Raw genomic sequence first — 21533 nt, 5'->3', positions numbered from 1 at the left:
AATTTCTACAGATATAGTGTGGAGAGCATTCTAATTGGCAGCATCACTGTCTGATACGGGGGAGGGGGCCACTGCACAGGGTCAAAATAAGCTGCAGAAACTTATAAACTCAGTCAGCTCCATCATGGGCACTGGCCTCCTCAGCATCCAGGATGTTTTCAAGGAGTGATGCCTCAAAAAGGTGGCATAGATCATTAAGGAACCCCATCATCCAAGAAATGCCCTCTTCTCATTATAACCAAAGAGGTGGTACACGAACCTGAAGGCACACACTGAATGATTCAGGAATAGCTTCTTCCCCTCAGCCATCCGATTTTTGATGGAACAATGAACCCATGAACACTACAACATTACATTTTTTTCTCTTTTAGCACTATTTAGTTATAAATATACATACTTACTATAATTTAGTTTATCATGTATTGCAATGTACTGCTGCCGCACAACAAATTTCACAACATATGCCAGTGATATTAAACCTAATTCTGAACTATGTTGAAAAATTGATGCAGCAGAAAAATAGTTAAATTATGTGTTGTAAACAGCATAAGTTAGCTGACAAGCTTTGATTTAGAAATACAGTGGATTCCATTTAATTGGGTCATTGGTTAATTGGGGCAGCCACTGATTTGGGACAGGACACTATTGCTGAGCAATTTCTAACTAGCGATAGTCATGTGCACTGTGTGGCCGTTAAGACACTACACCGCGCTTAGAGTAAAGTTTTTGAAATAGCATTACTTGTAAATGTTTGTGTTCAAAAAGCAGTGATTTCTGTCACTGATAGTCAGATTTTTAATTATAGAAACTCTCCCGCACAGGTTTCTGTCATTGTAGGATACAATGGACAACCAGTCAGTATTGGTAATGTTCTAATTTGTTCTGTGTTTCACTTAAATACATAATTTGTTACTCAGTTAAACGGTAGTTTGTCTTTTTTATACCTTTTTAACTGCTTCCATGAAATTTTGACTAAATGGGGCAGCTATTTAATGGGACCAAAATGTACGGGTCCCAATGTGTCCCCATTATCCAGAATCCACTGTAATACCAAAAAATGAAATACAGCTATCTGGTGGATTATTTAATCCATTTTAGTTCTAGTATGTTAATTTACTCTTCCGCACATAACTCAAAAGCACAAAAAAGTTAAGAGTCGGAAATCCAGAGGCACAAAACACAAAGAAAGCAAAGTTGAAACTGTCAAGACATGACATTGCATATATTTTTGGCAACCCACTGAAAATGAGTAAAAAGAGTTTGTAGTTTTGATTCACAAAGGCGCTACTGGAGAGGAAGGTGCAGCTATGAAGGACAAGGTGATGTGGATTCCTCCCACCACCAAGATTCGGATAGTTATTTGAAAAATGTTACAGGATTGAACAAGTGACTGTGATGGGTCAAGACGACAGACACAGAAACTCTGGAACAAATTAGAACAGACTGCTTTGATAGTAGGCATTTCTGTAAATTGATCATGAGCAGTTAAGATTTTTTTTATATATATAAGCTCATCCCACATGCTCTTTGCTACAATTCATGTATCCCCAACCTGCAACACCCCTCCAACCCATTTCCCCAACCACCAAGCTCTAGTCACTGCACTGCTGTCCTCCTCGCCACATTTAACCTTGAATTCATGCAATAGCTAGAACCAGCCTAAATGCATTACACAATCAAAATCAGGTTTCATTTTCACACTCCCAATTTCATTTATTTGTGTTATTCAGCATAAACCTGCACCTCTTCACAGTCCCTTGTTAAAATATGACTTTTTTTTGAACACAGATAAGTCACCTGGACCAGATGGACTACACCCCAGGGTTCTGACAGAGGTATTGAAAAGATTGTGGGAACATTAGTAGATTCTGGAATGATTTTGGAGGACTAAATAATTAGAAATGTCACTCCAGGAAATTATAGGCTAGATAGCCTGACTTCAGTGGTTGGAAGATGTTGGAATCCATTATTAAGGATGAGATTTCTGGGTACCTGGAGGTCTATAATAAAATAGGCCAAAGTCAGGGGAAATTTAAGGGGAAATCTTGCCTGGCAAATTGGTTGGAATTCTTTGAAGAAATAACAGACAAGATGGACAAAAGGAGAGTCACTGGATGTTGTTGGCTTGGATTTTCAAAAGGCTTTGACAAGGTGTCGCACATGAGGCTGCGTAATAAAATAAGAGCCCATGGTATTACAGGAAAAATACTAGCATGGATAGAAGATCAGCTGACCAGCAAGATACAAAGAGTCATAATAAGGGGTTGGCTGCCAGTGACTAGTGGTGGACCACCGCCTAAAAATAGATCAGGGGATATCAATCTGGGGTCCACTGACCCGTTGGTTAATGGTTTTGTTCCATGGCATTAAAAAGGTTGGGAACTCCCAAAACAGAGGAATGTCCATTTATTACAGAGATAAGAAGGAATTTCTTTAATCAGAGGATGGTGAATCTGGAATTAATTACCATGGGCGGCTATGGAGGTCAAGTCGTTGAGCATATTTAAAGCAGAGGTTGATAGGTTCTTGGTTAGTCAAGGTGTCTGTCAAGGATTATAGGGTAAAGGCAGGAGAATGGGGTTGAGGGGGTAATGAATCAACCACTATGGAGTGGTGAAGCAGACTTGATGGGCCGAGTAGCTTAATTCTCCTCTGATGCCTTATGGTCTAAATATGGTTATTTTAAATACTTAACATCTGGCAAGCTTTACCTAAGCAAGATCTGGGCAAAATGCCAGTTCTTAAGACAAATACCAAGGTCATTAAACAGCTCAGATATATTAGTACTGTACACACTGAGTAAGCTAACCTAAAACAAACAGAATTTATATTGTGTAAAACAATTCCTCAAAAAAAAAGTGCTTACCTCTACTTCATAGAAGTTTTTTTAGGTGATGAATTCAGGGCCAATGGTAGAACAAGTACCAGACGGTTTCATTTTTTAACTGTGGACCAAACAGAGGATTCAACTGGGACAGGATTGCAATTAGCCAGCTGCAAAGTAAAAGAAAACCTTACTGAAAAAAACCATCTTATTCCAAATTTTAATTACATCTATTTTCTGGTAACAAAAAAGGTAACATTCATGATTTATGTCCAGTAATCACTATGAAATACCACAGATTATAAGCCCTAGTAAATTGTAGGAGTTAGAACATTGGCTTTAAAAAAAATCACTACAGCAATACCAAAATATTGATCATTTACTCTTCAGATATCAGCTTACATATGCAAAACAACACAGAATAGTACTGCACAAAGACAGGCCCTCTGGCCTATGATGTCAAATTAAATTAATCCCAGCTGTCTGCATGTGATCCATGTCCCTCCATTACCTGCATGCTCATATGCCTGTCTAAATGCCTCAATGATATGGCTTATTGCCGATTACCTTTGGCTCAGTGCCCAGATAACATGATCAAAATAGACATTATGCAATACTGCTGTTAAAAGACAAGGTATAAAGTGAATTACAAGTGAAGGGTTTTAGATACAATGTTTATAAGCTCATGAGAATGAAGGCAGCTTTGAATCATCAGTAGTCCCACTGAAGGGTATCAAGTTCATTACCACTTTGCAAATAAAATGTCAAAAAGGATAGAACACCTGCACCATGACATTAGTTTGCATCGGTAACATGGAACCAGCTCAAGGCAACAGACAGATCACATAGCAGTTAACTGATGGCAGGATGTGGTTTATGCTTCCATTAGATCTTTGATTTGTAGTTGCCACTCAGAAATTTGCACAATTCAGAATGTTACTACAATATACAGTGAACGAATACAGCACATTAATTAGTGCTTGAAACCAAAGAATAATCAACCAAGGTCAAATTATGTTTAGTTACTATTAACCACAAATTTAAGGCAGTCTGTTTTACTTGATTTCCAAAAAAAGACATTGGTGTAGACACTCCCAGGCAGGCTAAAATAATAGGATGTGGCTTGAGCTAATCTAGGATGTTTGATCCTGAATCAGATAGGAAGAGGCAGAAAGTTGTTAATTTTTGCTGTAGTATTAGCAACAAAGCTTTCATAGCAAAGCTTTTTTTATATCAATCAGGAAGTTAAATTGTTTTAAGTCAGTGTAATCTTATCTGTAAATAAAGTCATTTCACTCCTGCAAGGCTGCATTTACTATTTCCAAAAGAACATCTCCGAGGCACATATAGCCCACGTTAAAAAAAAAGGCTGCTCTTCCATTTTGCAATTGACAGCTAAAGTTTTCACAACGATTCATTCGTTTTCAGTCTATATGTGCTAGATGCTTGCTGACAAACAGATTTATCAGATTTCTTGATGACAATCTCACAACTCGTTACGGTAGAATTTAAGGTAGACCTTTGATGGCTTATCCAGCAACTTAATCAGTGAACTACCTAATAGATTATATTCCTTACATATAAAAAATCAGTAATTTAAATGGTGCATTGAGTTGAGACGTATGTAAGGATAAGAATTTCAATGGGAGGTGAGTAACTTAGGTACGGAAGTAAAAGTGTAGTAATGCATAATATTTGATTAAATTTCACCAGTTCGAGTTGAAAGAGGGAAAGAATGAAAATAATGGAACAGAATAGTACAGCATAGTACAGGGCCTTCGGCCCACAATAATCAGGACATGTAGTTCAGTTAAGGTCTCAATTTAGCTTGTTGAAGCACCTTCAATTACTCCAAAAGACTGAGGTTTGGTAAAATACTGAAAGGCTTTTATTCGCTGTACAATACGACCTCCACAGTGAATGTCTGCCCCCGGACTGAGGGGGAGGGGCAAGGCGAACACCTTTATACAGGACTCTGTGGGAGGAGCCACAGGGGCAGTCAGCAGAGGTGTGTGTCCAGACAGGTAACCGAGTTACAACATATATACATGGTTTACCACATTCACCCCTCCTTTTTTTAAAAAAGAGTCTCGCGGGGTGAAGTGACTGACAATATTTACGAGAAGTATATTTACAGGTTAAGTCTATCAGGCAGTCGAGTCCGTCGCTGTGATCTACATAGCACCGGCGATGGCGGTTGTGCTGGCTCCGGCCTGACTTCAGGTGCCAGCACGTTAGGCGTCGGTAATCCCTCGTGCGTGAGCGTCGCACCCGGTATGGGAGTGTCGTGTGGTGTCTGTATAGGGTTTGGGGTGCACGGTGTCTTGTAGGTACATACATTGGTGGGTACGGGGTCAATAGTCACCACGGAGTGTGCAGGGTAGGGGCCCGGAGCTCCTGCGGGCGCCAGGTCGCGGATGGAGACCGTATCCTCCCACCCATCAGGTAAAACCACGGAGGCATACTGGGGGTTCGCATGAAGTAAGTGAACCCTCTCGACCATCAGGGAGTATTTATTGCTCCTCGCATGTTTCCGGAGCAGCACTAGCCCCGGGGACATCAGCCAAGTTGGTAGGGTGGTTCCAGTGGTCGATTTTCTGGGAAAAGAAAAGAGCCGCTCATGAGGGGTGGCATTGGTGGCTGTGCATAACAGGGAGCGGATGGAGTGGAGTGCCTCAGGAAGGACCTCCTGCCAGCGGGAGACCGGCAGTCCCTTTGACCTGAGGGCTAAGAGCGTGGCTTTCCACACTGTGCCATTCTCCTTCTCTACCTGTCCATTCCCCTGGGGATTATAGCTCGTGGTCCTACTCGTTGCAATTCCTCTAGCCAGTAGATATTGGCGCAGCTCATCACTCATAAACGAGGACCCTCTGTCACTGTGGATATAGCATGGGTATCCGAACAGAGTGAAGAGCTTGCGCAGGGCTTTTATAACTGACGTGGTAGTGATGTCGGGGCAGGGGATGGCGAAGGGGAACCGCGAGTACTCGTCAATTACGTTAAGAAAGTACACATTGTGGTCGGTGGAGAGAAGGGGGCCCTTAAAGTCAACACTCAGTCGCTCAAAGGGACGGGTGGCCTTGATAAGTGGTGCCTTTTCAGGTCGGTAGAAGTGCAGTTTGCACTCTGCGCAGACTTGGCAGTCCCTGGTCATCATCCTGATCTCCTCAAGGGAGTAAAGCAGGTTCCGGGCTTTCATGAAGTGGAAAAGCCGGGTGACTCCCGGGTGGCAAAGGTCTACATGTAGGGCGTATAGCCGGTCGATCTGCGCGCTGGCACATGTTCCCCGGGATAGGGCATTGGAGGGCTCGTTGAGCTTCCCAGGCCTGTACATGATGTCATAGTTGTAGGTGGAGAGTTCGATTCTCCACCTCAGAATTTTATCATTTTTGATTTTGCTCCGCTGCTGATTATTAAACATGAACAAGACTGAGCGCTGGTCAGTTAGCAGGGTGAACCTTTTGCCGGCAAGATAGTGCCTCCAGTATCTTACAGCTTCCACTATGGCCTGGGCCTCTTTCTCTACTGCAGAGTGCTGAATTTCAGGGCCTTGAAGGGTACGGGAGAAGAACGCCACTGGTCTTCCTGCCTGGTTGAGGGTAGCAGCCAGTGCAAAGTCGGAGGCGTCACTCTCTACTTGGAAGGGAATGGCCTCATCCACCGCATGCATTGCTGCTTTGGTAATGTCCCCTTTTATGCGGTTGAAGGCCGTGTGGGCCTCGGCAGAGAGGGGGAATGTGGTGGACTTGACCAGGGGGCGGGCCTTGTCTGCATAGTTATAGAGACCCATTGGGCGTAATATGAAAAGAAGCCCAGGCACCTTTTGAGGGCTCTGAGGGTATTGGGAAGAGGGAGTTCCAACAAGGGGCGCATACGGTCGGGGTCAGGGCCAATGACTCCATTCTCCACGACACACCCAAGGATAGCAAGTCGGGTGGTCCCAAATACACACTTGTCCTTGTTATAGGTGAGGTTGAAAGATTTGGCCGCTTGGAGAAATTTTTGGAGGTTGTTGTCGTGATCCTGCTGGTCGTGACCGCAGATGGTGATGTTATCCAGATATGGGAACGTGGCCTTCAGTTGGCACTGGTCCACCATCTGGTCCATTGCCCTCTGGAAGACAGATACACCATTCGTGACACCAAAGGGGACATGCAGGAATTGATAAAGCCTGCCGTCCGCCTCGAAGGCAGTGTAAGGGCGGTCCTCCCAGCGGATGGGGAGCTGATGGTAAGCGGATTTTAGGTCTATGGTCGAGTACACCTTGTACTATGCTATCTGATTGACCATATCCGCGATGCGGGGTACAGGGTACGCATCGAGCTGCGTGAACCTATTGATGGTCTGGCTATAGTCCACAACCATCCTATTCTTCTCCCCGTTCCGAACAACCACCACCTGTGCCCTCCAAGGACTTGTGCTTGCCTCAATGACCCCCTCCCTGAGCAGCCGCTGCACCTCCGACTTAATGAAAGCTCTGTCCCCCGCACTGTACCTCCTGCTTTTAGTTGCCACGGGTTTACAGTCGGGGGTCAGGTTGGCGAACAGCGGTGGGGGAGGGATCCTGAGGGTGGAGAGGCCGCAAGTGGTGTCGGTAGTGTGATAGTTGGCATGATGTTGGGTGGGATGCGCGGGTCGGTGTGTGTGTGTGTGTGTGTGTGTGTGTGTGTGTGTGTGTGTGTGTGTGTGGTCAGTAGCGGGGTACGTGATATCTCTACAAAACGGGATTTATGACAGTAATTGGCAGGAGGGGCCCATCATACTTCATTGTCACGCTTTTCAGGTGGCTCTGGAAGTCCAACCCCAACAGCACAGGGGCACACAGTTGAGGCAAGACCAGTAACGTAAAGTCCCGATATTCTGTGCCCTGCACCATTAGCGTCGCTACACAACCCCCCCCCCGGATGTCTGTTGTATGCAACCCGGAGGCCATGGTGACCCTCTGACTTACCGGCCATATCATGAGTCCACAATGCTGCACCGTGGCCGGGCGGATAAAACTCTCCGTGCTGCCTGTGTCAAACAGGCAGCTTGTCCTGTGCCCCTCCACCAGGATGTCCATCATTGACCTTGCGAGCTGGTGGGGAGCGCTTTGGTCGAGGGTCACGGAAGCCAGGGTGGGGTCGCTGTCTTGGTCCGGCGCGGTGGGGTAGCCCGTGAGCACCCGTTGGTCGTAGGCGGTGGGAGGTGGCGCCGACCAAGATGGCCGCCCCCATGTCTCGCACGTGGTGGCGGCGTGCAGGGAAGATGGCGGCAGGGAAGATGGCGGCCATGTCTCGCACGTGGTGGCAGTGTGCAAGGAAGATGGCAACCCCCACGTCTCGCACGCAGCGCTGCTCGATCCCGCTCGCGGTTTTGACTTACAGACCTTGGCGAAGTGGCCCTTCCTTCCGCAGCTGGAACAGGTAGCTTGTCGGGCCGGGCAGCGTTTCCGGTGGTGCTTCTCCAGTCTGCAGAAGTAGCACTTCGCGGACTCACGACTGGCTGCAGCCGAGGTCGATTTGCCGGCGGGTTGCGGGGTCTGTGGCGCCCACGAGGCCATCGGGGGATCGCGTGCCTGGAGAGCCTCGGAGTTATGCAGAGCGGCCTCCAACACAGCAGCCAGCTCAATCGCCGAACTTAGGGTAAGATCGGCTTTTTCCAGCAGACGCTGGCGCACGTACACTGATCTGGTCCCCGTAACGAAGGCGTCTCTCACTAGGAGTTCTGCATGCTGCACCGCCGTCAGCTCCTGGCAATTGCAGGCCCGCACGAGTGTCTGTAGGGCCCGGACAAACTCAGCACTCGATTCCCCGGGCCATTGTTGCCGTGTCGCTAAACGATGCCGAGCATAGACGCTGTTTAGCGGCCACAGGTATTGTCTTTTGAGTGCGTTCATTGCGCCGTCGTAGTTCGGCTGGTCTCTGATTAGCGAATAAACCCGTGGACTGACCCTGGAGAGTAGAACTCTGCGCTTCGCTACGGGGTCGGTCGCTTTAATCTCCTCTAGATACACTTCGAAGCAGGCCAGCCAGAGATCGAAAGCGTTTCCAGTGTCAGGCATTTGCGGATCGAGGTCTAATTTGTCTGGTCTCAGAGCCTGTTCCATGTTTTAAAATGTACAGCGAATAAAATTGAAGCACCTTCAATTACTCCAAAAGACTGAGGTTTGGTAAAATACTGAAAGGCTTTTATTCGCTGTACAATACGACCTCCACAGTGAGTGTCTGCCCCTGGACTGAGGGGGAGGGGCAAGGCGAACACCTTTATACAGCACTCTGTGGGAGGAGCCACAGGGGCAGTCAGCAGAGGTGTGTGTCCAGACAGGTAACCGAGTTACAACATATATATATGGTTTACCACACTTGTGTTGGGTTAAGTTATTCCAGTATGCCTGTAATAGGTATGATAAATAGCATAACCTCCAACTTAGGTCATAATCAACTTCATTTATTATGTAATTTCGAGTTAAACAATCCAAATTCACTCATTTTGAGCACAGGAGGAACTGGTGCTTATGGGATGTATTCCAGCAGGGTCAACTCTTTCAGAAAAGGAAAAGGATGCCAGGACTCTCATATAGGGTCTTTCATTAATTCAGGATATCCCAAAGTATTTCTACAGCAGGAGAAACTAAGTGCAGTTGAAGTGATCATGAAAAGAAAATAATTTGCACACTGGAATGGCCAACAAACACAAAGACAAAAGATCAGGGGAACTCACTACTCAATAACTTTGCATTAATGATTCATTTTTCACATAAATTATTAATAGTTCTAAAAATTCCAAAGTTTTTGCAATATTGTACTGAATTGTTTGCCTGAGAATACGTTCAAGACTCAAAACTTGACTTCTGACTGAAGAGATGAGTGTTCAACTTGTGAAGCAAAAGTTAACAGGCACAGGAAAAACAGCAAGTGCCATGCATCCTAGCCAAAATGTGATTAGCCCAGGTACCCTGTATATTTCACAAAAACCTCGGAACAAAGGCATGACTGGCACTCTCACACATCACAAAATAATCAAAATATCTGTGCTACATTTTTATATTTCAGATAAAAAAAACCAAAAGAATTATTTTTCATTTAGTTTAAATCTAGCAGTACGTAAAACAAAAGACCATTCTTTTATAAAAGATTGGAGAAGTAAGTGCAATGGTATGCCTGGCTTCTTGTGAACCCAGCACAACCAGCTTATAGGTGGCTGGCTGCAACAGCAACACCAGAATCCAAATGAGGGAACAAAATGTTAAGAATTCATTGATGCATCAAGAGGAAGTCTGCCCAGAATCTAGGCTATTTCCTAAATTGCATATCACAGACTGTCCAACAACAGTGCCTTTCATTTTTGTTTCACAACAGCCTCTGTGTGCATCTCAAATAACCAATTGTTTTCCCTACTTTCCCATTTTACCATACATTCCCCTCTACAAGTCACACTATTTCTTATTCCCCCCCCCAAAAAGCACCTGTTAACATTTTACAGAAGAACTGTACAAAGAAAATCAGTTTTAAGTTGCTCATGGATATTAAGGAAGCTTTGCTGTTGCAATTTTGCTCAGTCCAGCCCTAATCCATCCTCCAACATCACTGCCAACACAGACTCCAGGCATTATAAAGCAATTTTATTTCAATAACCAAGAACTTGAACTGTTTTCTTAAAGTTTAAGGAATACCTCTATTTTTTGTTACGATACAGAACATGACATTCTTAGTTATTCTTGCTCTTAGAACACTGCACCATAGTACAGGCTCTTTGGCTCATGATATTATGCTAACCCCTTAACCTACTTCAAGATCAATCTAACCTTTCTCTCCTTTATAGGCCTCTATTTTACTATCATCCATATGCCTACCTAAGAGTTTCTTAAATGTCCCTAATGTATCTGTCTCTACAACCACCGTGTAATAAAAACACGTACCGCTGACAACTCCCCTCTGATTTCCTCCAATCACTTTAAAATACACCCCTCCCCCATATTAGCCATTTACACTCTGGAAAAAAGTCTCTGGTTATCCACTCGATTTATTTCTCTTCTCATCTTGTCTATCATGTCATCTGCAATCTCTCTATCCTATCTATTTCTATCATGTCGTCTGCAATCCTCCTTCGCTCTAAAGGGAAAATCTATAGCTCCCTCAACCTAAGCTCATAAGACATGCTCTCTAATCCAGGCAGCATCCTGGTAAATCTCCTCCGCACCTCTCTAAAGCTTCCACATCCTTTCTATAAAGAGACAACCAGAACTGAACACAATATACTGAAATCTAGGATAACCTTCTATGCTATCCACAACCCCACCAACTTCGATGTCCTCTAGAAATATACTAATCAATCCTTCATTTCCTCATCTAAGTCATTTACAAAAACTACAAAGAGCAGGAGTCCCAGAACAGATCCCTGTGAAACACCATTGGTCAGCAATGAGTAGGCAGAAAACACAACATCTACAACCGCCTTCTGCCTTCGAGAGGCAAGCCAATTCTGAATCCACAAACCAAGTTTATCTGGATTCCATGACTCCCAACTTTCTGAATGAGCCTACCATGTGGAACCTTTATCAAATGCCCTACCAAGATGTATATACACCACATTCACTGCTCTACCATCAATGTGTTTTGTCTCATCCTGAAAGAATTCAATCAGGCTCGTGAGGCCTGACCTGCCCTTCACAAAGCTATGCTGAGTATCCCCAATCAGACTAATAAACAGTACATCTGTTTCCAAGTTATGCCTAATAGCATAATTCCCCCTTCCCCAATTAATTACTTTCCCATCCCATCTGCCCCTACTCCTCTCCAAGGCTAAGGTGAAGCTCAGGGAGTTGTGTTACATGCTCAACGAGATCTGTTTTTTTTTGTGAGAATGATGTAATGGTCTTTTGGAGGTCACCTGATGTGAGGTCACGTGATGACATGTGCCCCGTGACTATATAAGGGTCGACTCAGGTGACACAGTAGGTTTTTGAGTTTGTAGATTTCCAGGTAGAACATGTTGTGCCTCCGTTTCTGTTGCGTGTTTGTTTTTTTGTGACGCAGTTTCATTTTTAAAACGGAAGGTGCGTTCTCTTACAAGATATTGCATTTGGACTGGAAACTTGTGGCTGGAAGTGCCAATTTACTCAATTCCAACAGTTTTGAAGGGAGAGTGAAGAATTCATTGAAGTGAAGGATCGAGAGAAATCGGCATTGTTTGGCAGTTTAATAAAGGATCCACCTTATTGAGTCTTCATTGAAGAGAACCTGCATTGAGATAACTCTTGCAATAGCACAATGAGTTCATGCAACAAGGCTCTCTCTCTCTCTAAAGGAATTTAAGGTCAGTTGATTTAAACTGTTTATTTTCGGCATCAGGAATCCTGTGGACAGAACCAGCAGTGAAGGTGCGTCGGTGAAGAAATCCTTCTCCAGATAAGTCTCTCCCAATTGAATGCGTAAAACTGTTGGACTTTCGAAGTTATCGCTTTAAGAACTATATCTGACTGTATCACTTTAAGAACTGTTTTTGCATTTAACGCTTTAAGAACCAGAGCTGAGTGGAGTTGATGAACAGCTGCGTACCTGTTTAACCTCCGGTTAAAGTTTTCCTTTGTGTTTTTTTTTCCCCTTATCGTTTATATGTGTTTAATAAATATTTGGTTGTTTTCATAAAACCTGTCTCGATTAATATTCATTGTTGCCGATTACGTAACAGTTGTCTCCGAAATGCTCACCCACCGAGAAATCTGACACCTGACCTGATTGATTGTCCAACACTAGATCCAGTATGGCCTTTCTTCTAGTCAGCCTGCCTAAATTTTGCAGCAGAAATCCTTCCTGGACACACCTAAAAGTATTTATTAAGGATCTCAATTTGCATAACCATCTGTTACAGTTCCTCACATACTTTTCTTTCATCTAACTTCAGCCTATGTTATGTACCTTTACTACTGGCAGCATGTACTTCAATTGATACCTTAGCACTTTGTTGTTTTCTTCCATTGTCTACAGTTCCATTGACTCTCCATCTTCCTAACATCCTCATGAAAGTCTTTTGTAGTCCTAACCAAAATTTTAGTCATCCATAATGTTTAATTAATCTGTCAGTTTCTGGTGAAGACCTGAAGTTCTTTGGATTTTTAGCACTTTGTTTTATCGTCTTCTAACCTGGTTCCCTTAGTGTGTGCATACACATGTCTATACACCTGATTTTCTCACCTGAAAATATTGATATGCTTGCGGAGAGTGCTGTGTAAAGTAAATTTGTTAATTACTTTGAATATGATATCACTTCAATATAAAAAGAGAGATTTAAATTTTTGAGATGTTAGTTTATTTCCTCTGGTTAGTAAGAAAACGGCTGAGTACTTTAATGTATGAAGTTCCATTAGATATTAGGTGCTTCACCAGCAGCATTATTTAAAAACTAGATACTACTTTTATATTAAATAATATAAATCATAGCATATAGATTAAGATTTCACTTGAGTAAAACTTGACCTACAGGTCATGCAGAAGTGCCATAACAATTTGGACATGGGGAAATGATAGCATTGACATGCAGAATACAGACTGTCCCTAGTTAATGAACAGGTTCCATATTTACAGACATCTATAAATTGGAAAATACACAAAAATCATTCAATGGTAACTATACCCCAAGAGAATTGTAATGACTGGCAACAAGTGCACACAAGACTGATTAAGATAAAACAGCTAGTTCTGCTGTTTGTAGGAACAGACATGTTTAAAGATGAAGAACTTGAATTTAATATGCTACTTTGTGTTTGAGTATCCATGAGTCAGACATTTATAAGTGACCTATACCTCAAAGGCCCCAATGGCCCATTCATTCCAATTTTCTGCCCATTAACCAATTCTCAATTGACACCACCCCGCAACCCTTGTGTTTTAACTTTATTTCAACTTTACTATGCCTTCTGAGTGCACAAATACATCAAATCCACCTGTCTCTCTCATCTATTTTACTGCTTTAAATTTCAAAATATTCCATTTGTCAAAAATGATTAAATCCATATTACCTCCATTATATTCGAAGTGCTCTAATACCACTTTATTAATAAGAGATATCAGTAATTTCCCTTCTATTGATGTCAGACTAACTGGCTTGTGTTTCTTACTCTCACTCTCCATTTCTTTCCAAAACAGTGGTGGCACATTTGTACTTTATGTCAATGGCAACTACAGTAGAACCTATGGAATTTTTGGAAGATAACAAGTGCACCCATAGTCAGCACAACTACATCTTTTAAAGCTTGGAATGCAAGTCTAGAGGAATTATCAAAATTCAGTGCCACTAATTTCGCCAAGGCCATTTTCATACAATTTTCTTTTTGGATCCTATTCATTTGTTCTCTACTTTTTCAAGAAGCATTTGTTTCCTTCTTCAAAAGTTATAATTTGATTAATATCGCTAACATTTCCTTCTTCTATAATACAATTTCACATTCCTCAATTTTGTTAGCCCTTGAATTTGTTTTTGCTATTTTTTTGCAACAGTTGCTGGTCTAGGATAGAGATTGTTGGCTCAGAGGTTCCTTGGCAATTAGAAATAAGTACAAAGAAATGAAAGGTGCTATGATTGGCATAAGGGAGAGACAACTAAACAGCAGCTAGGAGAGAAAGGCTGTGTGGGAAAACCCCAACTGCAATAACAATAATCTTAGATTTACAGCAGCAGCCAAAACACTTGTGTAAGCTGATTTCCCACTCTGCAAAAAGAAGTGTCCTTACAAGAAGCAGACAAGATAATGTTAAGTGTTCTGTACTACATCATAAAGAAATCCTAGCTTACAGCCAATTTAGCTAGACCTTCAGACCTGGAAAAAAATAGCCTGATCTGAAGGTCGCTGACTTTCTTGTTGAAAATTGCTTATTGTGTTATACTGAGATCTAGATTCCAACATAGATCAGTTATTAATCTGTAGCTGATGGCAATTGAAAGACAACCTATTATCCTTTCAAGCAGAACCCTGATTAGCCCCACTTCATAAATAGCTGCCGTCCCAACCCAAACGGCAATGTTCAAAGTAAATTTTATTATCAAAGTACAAATATGTTCACATATACAACCGTGAGATTCATTTTCTTGTGGGCATACTGAAATTTATAGAATAGTAACTACAACAGGAACAATGAAAAACCACCCAACTAGGGTGTTCAAACAGAGTGTGTAAGCAAACATACTGTGCAAATGCAAATATAAATACCTAGCAAAGATTACTGAGAACACGAGATGAGTCTTTGAAAGTCAGTCCATTGGTTGTGGGAACATTTCAACGATAGGGCAAGTTAGGTTGAGTGAAGTTATCCTTTTTTGTTCAAGAGCCTGATAGTTGAGAGGTTGCAACTGTTCTTGAACTTAGAGCGAGTCCTGTGGCTCTTGTACCTTCTACCTGATGGCAGACAGTCCACCTCTCCCGGGAGTTCCAGGAGTCTCCCGCATATTGCTAACAGCTCCCTGATGCCCGCAAACTACATACAATATCCTGGAAATTGATTTTTTAGAGGGGGAGAGGGGAAAAGAAGAAAGAAAGAAAATGAATGAATCCTGCTTGATCTCTCTTTGTGCCAAGTAGACCTATCAGTTTTCTCTGTGGGCGGGCTTTACAGTCGATCAATTTCTCTCCCATATTCCATCAGTTCAGTTACTGCCTTCTGTAATGATGCTGAAATCATCCGGACAACTGTCAGTCATGAAGTACAAAAGCCTGGCGAAGAAATTCCCAAGGCTGGCAGTGACAACCTGACTACGTGAGGCTGTCCTATACGGGCGGGACGCATTGGCGTCTTAAAGGGGATTACAGCGGGGTTTAAATTGGAGCAAAATTCCAAAATAGTCTGCTAAGACGTCTTTAAAAACGCACTCACACCAAGCAAATTCTTCGGGGTTTTTTCCTGAAACACTTCCACCTACAGGTACATCGAAGCCTGCGATGGGCTGGGTTTAAGCGCAGCTGTTTTCAGAAAAACCTATTTTAATAAATACCCGGTCCCCACCAAGGTCTCGTCATTAGGACAGTGAACTGTTTACCTGTGCTGTGCACTTTATATCCATTTTGAATTACACTTTATTAAATAGTATGGTAATATATTGTTTTATGTGGTGTGCGTGATATATGTATTGTGGCTACACTGTGGTCCAGACAGAGGTGATTTCGTTTGTGGACAATCAGCCAGATGACAATAAACTTGAACTTGAAGATACAGAACTTCTAAATCAATCATTTAAAATCCCCCATTTTGATGTTAAAAAGTAAGTTCTGGTCCTGACTATTGCAGGGGGTGTGTGTCTTTGTGCGTGTGCATGTGACTACAGACGTACATGCGATCGGGCGTTGTCCGAATGGACGTTAAGCGGCGCACACCTGTAATAAGGATACACCTTATGCTTTTATTTCTTTTAGGGACCACAACATATCAGGGAGGCTAAGCGCAGGGAAGGCTGCTCAAGTATTTCACAGTTCTTTTCAGCAGAAAACCAAAGTCTGACAGAGAAGGTCACTAGAGCTGAGGTGTACTTTACATCTTTCATCGTTGAACAAAAGTTGCCATTCCAGGTGTGTAAGCACACAGGCAAGCCATTCAGGAAAATATTTCCTGATTCAGAAATAGCAAAAAACTATGCCTGCCCATCAACCAAGACAGCAGCTTTTGTGAACATGGCACATTAAGACAGAATTCAGAAGTCAGCTGTCTCACAAAACACTTGTGAATCTGATATCTTGTAAAGTTAACAAATTAATTGACACAGACTGCTATGAGGTTGAGACCGCCTTGAAATGAGTTTTTGCAGGGTGGGATGTCTGTGATGGCAGCAGTGAGAAGAGAGCATAACCAAGGTGATGAGGATCCCTGATGATAGATGCTACTTTGCTATGAAAACATTTCAAGTAGATGTGCCCACAGGAGGCGGAAAGCCTAGGTCCATGTACCAAATCCTCATCAGATTGGAGGTGGAGTAAATTTAAATTCCTTGGTGTTATCATTTAGTCCTGGGACCAGCATGCTTGTACCATCATAAAGGCAGCACGATAGCACCTCTACTTACTTAGAAGTTTGTGCCGCTTCAGCACATCTTCTAAAGCTTTAACAAGGTTCTATAGATGCACAATGGAGAGTACCCTAACTGGTTGCATCACAGCCTGAATAGAAACAGACATGCCCAAGAATGGAAAAGTGTACAAAGAATGGTGGATACAGCCCAGTCCATCACAGGAAAAGCAACAAGCACATCAAGAAGTGTTGCTATGAGAAAGCAGCATCTATCAAGAACCCCTGCCATCCAGGCCATGATATCTTCTTGCTGCAGCCATCAGGAAGCAGGGACAGGAGCCTAAGCTCTCACACCACCAGGTTCAGGAACAGTTATTACCCTTCAAACATCAAGCTCCTGAACCAGCATAGATAACTTCACTCACTTCAACTCTGAACTGATTCCAGAACTTTCAAGGACCCTACAACTCATGTCCTCAGTGTTAATTATTATGGTTGTTTTAGTATTTGCATGGTTTGCCTTCTTTTGCACATTGGTTGCTTGTCAGTCTGTGTGTGGTTTTTCATTGATTATATTGTATTTCTTTCTTCTACTGTGACTGCCTGCAAGAAAATTAGCAGGAAGATATAGAGGATTGGGCCACTTTTAAAAACCTACAGAGAGCACAAAAAGAATCAATAGGGAGGGTAAAGATTAAATCTGAAAGCAAGCTATCAAACAGTATCAAAGTGGATAGTAAAAGCTTTTTCAAGTATGTAAAAAAATAAATGAGAGATCAGAGTGGAATGAGGACTGCTAGAAAATGACCTGGAGAAATAATAGGGGACAAGGAGATGGTAGATGGACCAAATGAGTATTTTGCATCAGTCTTCACTGTGGAAGACAATAGCAGTGTGCCAGATGTTGAAGGGTGTGAGGGAAGAGAAGTGAATGCAGTTACTATTATAAGGGAGAAGGTGCTCAAAAAGCTGAAAGACCCAAGGGTAAATAAGTCACCCAGACTAGATGAGGGTTCTTAAAGAGATAGCAGTACAGATTGTGGAGGCATTAGCAATGATCTTTCAAAAATCATTGGACTCTGGCATGGCACCAGAGGACTAGAAAATTGCAAATATCACTCCACTCTTTAAGAAAGGAGGAAAGCAGCAGAAAGGGAATTATAGCCCAGACAGCCTGACCTCAGTAGTTGGGAAGGATATTGGAGTCGATTGTTAAGGATAAGGCTATGGAGTACTTGGCAACACAGGACAAGATAGGACAAAGTCAGCATGGTTTGCTTCATCTTGCCTGACGAACCTGTTGGAATTCTTTGAGGAGATTACACGTAGCATAGATAAAGGGGATGCAGTGGATATTGTATATTTGGGCTTTCAGAAGACCTCTAACAAAGTACCACACATGAGACTGCCTATGAAGTTAGGAGCCCATGGTATTACAGGAAAGTTACTGACATGGTTCCAGCACTGTCTGATTGGTAGGAGGCAGCGAATGGGAATAAAAGGATCCTTGTCTGGTTGGTTACCAGTGACTAGTGATGTTCTGCAGGGGGTCAGTGTTGGGACCACTTCTTTTTATGCTGTGTTTCAATGATTTAGATGATGGAATGGATGGCTTTGTTGCCAAGTTTGCAGTTGATATGAAATTGGTGGAGGGGCAGGTAGTGTTGAGGAAACAGATAGGATGAAGGAAGACTTTGACAGATTAGGATAATAGGCAAGAAAGTGGCAAATGAAATACAATGTTGGAAAATGCATGGTCGTGCACTTTGGTAAAAGAAGTATATGTGCAGACAATTTTCTAAATGGGGGAAAATCCAAAAATCTGAGATGCAGAGAGACTTGGGAGTCCTTGTGCAGAACACTCTAAAGATTAGCTTACAGGTTGAGGTGGTGGTGAGGAAGTCAAATGCAAGGTTTGCATTCATTTCAAAAGGTCTAGAATATAAGAGCAGGGATGTGATGCTGAGGCTTTATAAGGCACTAGTGTGGCCTCACCCTGAGTATTGTAAACGTTGCTTCCGTTTCCAACATCATATCGCTGCAAAGCGGACTTGTGTGCGATGAATGCAATGAAAACTAAATTGCGGAATGGACTGGACATAAGGAACCCCTTCGAGTATCGCTGTCTCCCATCGCCCCTCGATGGCTCCATGTTGTTGCAGGAAAACAAGCCCAGGGCTCCCACGGATTCAGCGATACTGGTGTGTTGCAATGATTCTATATGTTCACACGGGGAAAATATGTGCTATGTGTTTAATATCCAAAACGTTACTTAAAATGTTATGATGCTATTGACTTATAAGTGACTTATATAAACATATAACAATTGCAGCACGGAAACAGACAATCGCAGCCCTTCTAGTCCGTGCCAAACGCTGCTCTCACCTAGACCCACCAACCTGCATTCAGCCTATAACCCTCTATTCCTTTCCTGTCTATATACCTAACTAATTTTTCTTTAAATGATAATATCGAACCTGCTTCTGCCACTTGTACTGGAAGTTCGTTCAACACTTACTTCAAGCTCCCCTGATAATTGACTTATCACCATATTCATGGGAGGAAAATATGCGCTGTGTTTAATATTAAATTCGTTAGATAAACCCTTTTAGAAACGAAATTGAGTGTGTTAGCCACTTATCACCTATATTCCAGTCGTGATTAACACCCCGCCCCCGAACAGAATCGCCAAAAATGATTTGTAGAAAAAAATATGCGCATACACACATACGCAAGTCGCGCATGCGCACTGGTGCCCGCGCAAGGCTTCATGGTTATTGTAGTCTTTTTCAGGGTAAACCCAAAATAATCGACTGCTACTCTTGTCCGTCGGCAACCCTACTCCCCCCCCCCCCCCCGACCACCGGGTCTGCAGGTCCACAAGAATATTGTCAATAAGAAACCAGTCTGCATTGCAAAAAAGGTTGGGGACCCCTGTTGTATACCATATACTTTCTGATATTAAATGGAACCACTGAACTGATCAAACCCTAGAGACAGTAATTAGTTTATAGAGAAAATAAGAGGGGAGAGAACACACTCCTGTGGTGCACCAGCACTGACTGAGCGCTATGTAGAGGTGTGCTAACTTAATCTCATTTAGTCTCATTGTCCCTCCTGTCAGAGAGGAAGTTAGTGATCCACCTACCAATGGGACCTGGTACATTAAGTTTGGAGAGCTTCCCTTGCAGATGCTCAAGGATGAACTGAAATCAACAAAAAGAATCTTGACATATGTATCAGGGGAGTCAAGGTAGTATGAAGATAAAACCAAGGTTAACTGTATTATCTACAGATCAGTTGGCTCTGTAGGCAATTGCAATGGTTCTAAAAAAATTGAGTTATGGATTTGAGAAATAACATCACCAGCCTTCCACAGGTCTTCATTATGACTGGTGCGAATACTACTGGCTTGTACTAATTTAATCCAGGACTCCTGATTTTTCTGGGGAGACTGGAATAACAACATTTTCTGAAACATGCTGAACAGTCCATAGTTTAAGAGACTGATAGAAAATGTCTGTAAAGCTGCAGTGCTGACGCACAGCAAGGGAGACAGAGTCAGGGCCAGCAGCCTTCGTGATACTTTGTTTCCTGAACAGCTTCCTCTCCTCACCTCCTCCTCGACACGACACGGGACAGTGTGGGCTTTTGGTGATCTTCTGGTTGAAAAGGCACTAGAGAGGGTCTTTGAAGTGCGTGTCAAATTTACAGTTGAACTCATTTAGCTGGTTTCGAAAGGAGCTGCCTTCTTTTTGTAGTTGGTAGTAAACTGAAGACCTTTACAGACAGAAGAACAGTCATTTGCAGGAAACTGGCTTCCTAGTTTGATTAGATATTATTTGGCAGCTTTGATTGCCTTATTCCGCTTTAACAGGCCTCTTCTGAACTCCCCTTTATGCCCACTCCTGAAGGCCTGCTTCTCCTTCAGATACAGCTGTCTGAGCTCTGTGTTGAATAAGGGTTTACTATTGCTTAAACTGATGATTATTTTAGTGGGGAGGCAGGCATCTTCACAAAAGCTAATATAGGAGGTAACTGTCAGTGTATTTATTAATGCTGTTGGTATTGGTTTTCATATTGTTCCAATCAGTGGAATCAAAGCAATACAATGAATAACTAAATACTTATTCATGCTGCTCTTGAATTTCTTAAGTTGACCCAGTGCACTTTTTAGTTAAATTTGATCACTGTGTCTACGTTCTCAAGATAAACACAATAGTACTCGGCAAGTTTACAAGTAAGCCTTTGTCCACTATAAAGCAAAGATGAACCAAAAGTCTGATTAAAACATAATTGGTCAACAACTCTGGCAAAGGAACTCTGACAATGCAGCAAGAATCTCAAAACCATTTAAACCAGCACATTCTAGTGAAGGTATTACATTTCAAAATAAGTAGAAGTACACTTTTAATCTGAACACGTCAACCACTATTAACATCAACTTTGACATAAAATAAGAAATTCTGGAAGTAATGAGGTCAAGAACTTCCGTGGAATAACAGAAAATTAATGTTTCATATTAAAGACCCAGCATCAGAATTGGGAATGTAAGAAATTCTGAAGGATAAACTTGGGCGTAAACTTTATGGAGGAATTGTGTTAATGGAAACATGATAAAAGGTAGAAGAACTCAAACAAATACATTAAAGCTATGAAATAGAGGACGTGCCTACTGTCACAACAATTCAAGAGCACACTCTACTTCATTGGCCTGGAACATTTGGACAGCATAT

At 42.5% G+C, this 21533-nt stretch overlaps 1 protein-coding gene across 1 annotated transcript in view; it reads right to left on the bottom strand.

Moving 5' to 3' along the window:
* atp6v0e1 (ATPase H+ transporting V0 subunit e1) overlaps positions 1-21533 on the bottom strand; it is a 61358-nt gene that overhangs the window by 2688 nt on the left and 37137 nt on the right. Inside the window, exon 3 of the mRNA XM_063053555.1 lies at positions 2867-2994. Within this exon, the coding sequence (XP_062909625.1) occupies positions 2901-2994 (94 nt within the window). The 3' untranslated portion in view covers positions 2867-2900. The remainder of the gene's footprint in view (positions 1-2866; positions 2995-21533) is intronic.

Source organism: Mobula hypostoma, chromosome 7 (genome assembly GCF_963921235.1).
Source record: "Mobula hypostoma chromosome 7, sMobHyp1.1, whole genome shotgun sequence".
Lineage (NCBI taxonomy): Eukaryota > Metazoa > Chordata > Chondrichthyes > Myliobatiformes > Myliobatidae > Mobula > Mobula hypostoma.
The sequence above is the reverse complement of the archived record's forward strand: the minus strand, read 5'-3'. Positions and strand labels throughout refer to the sequence as shown.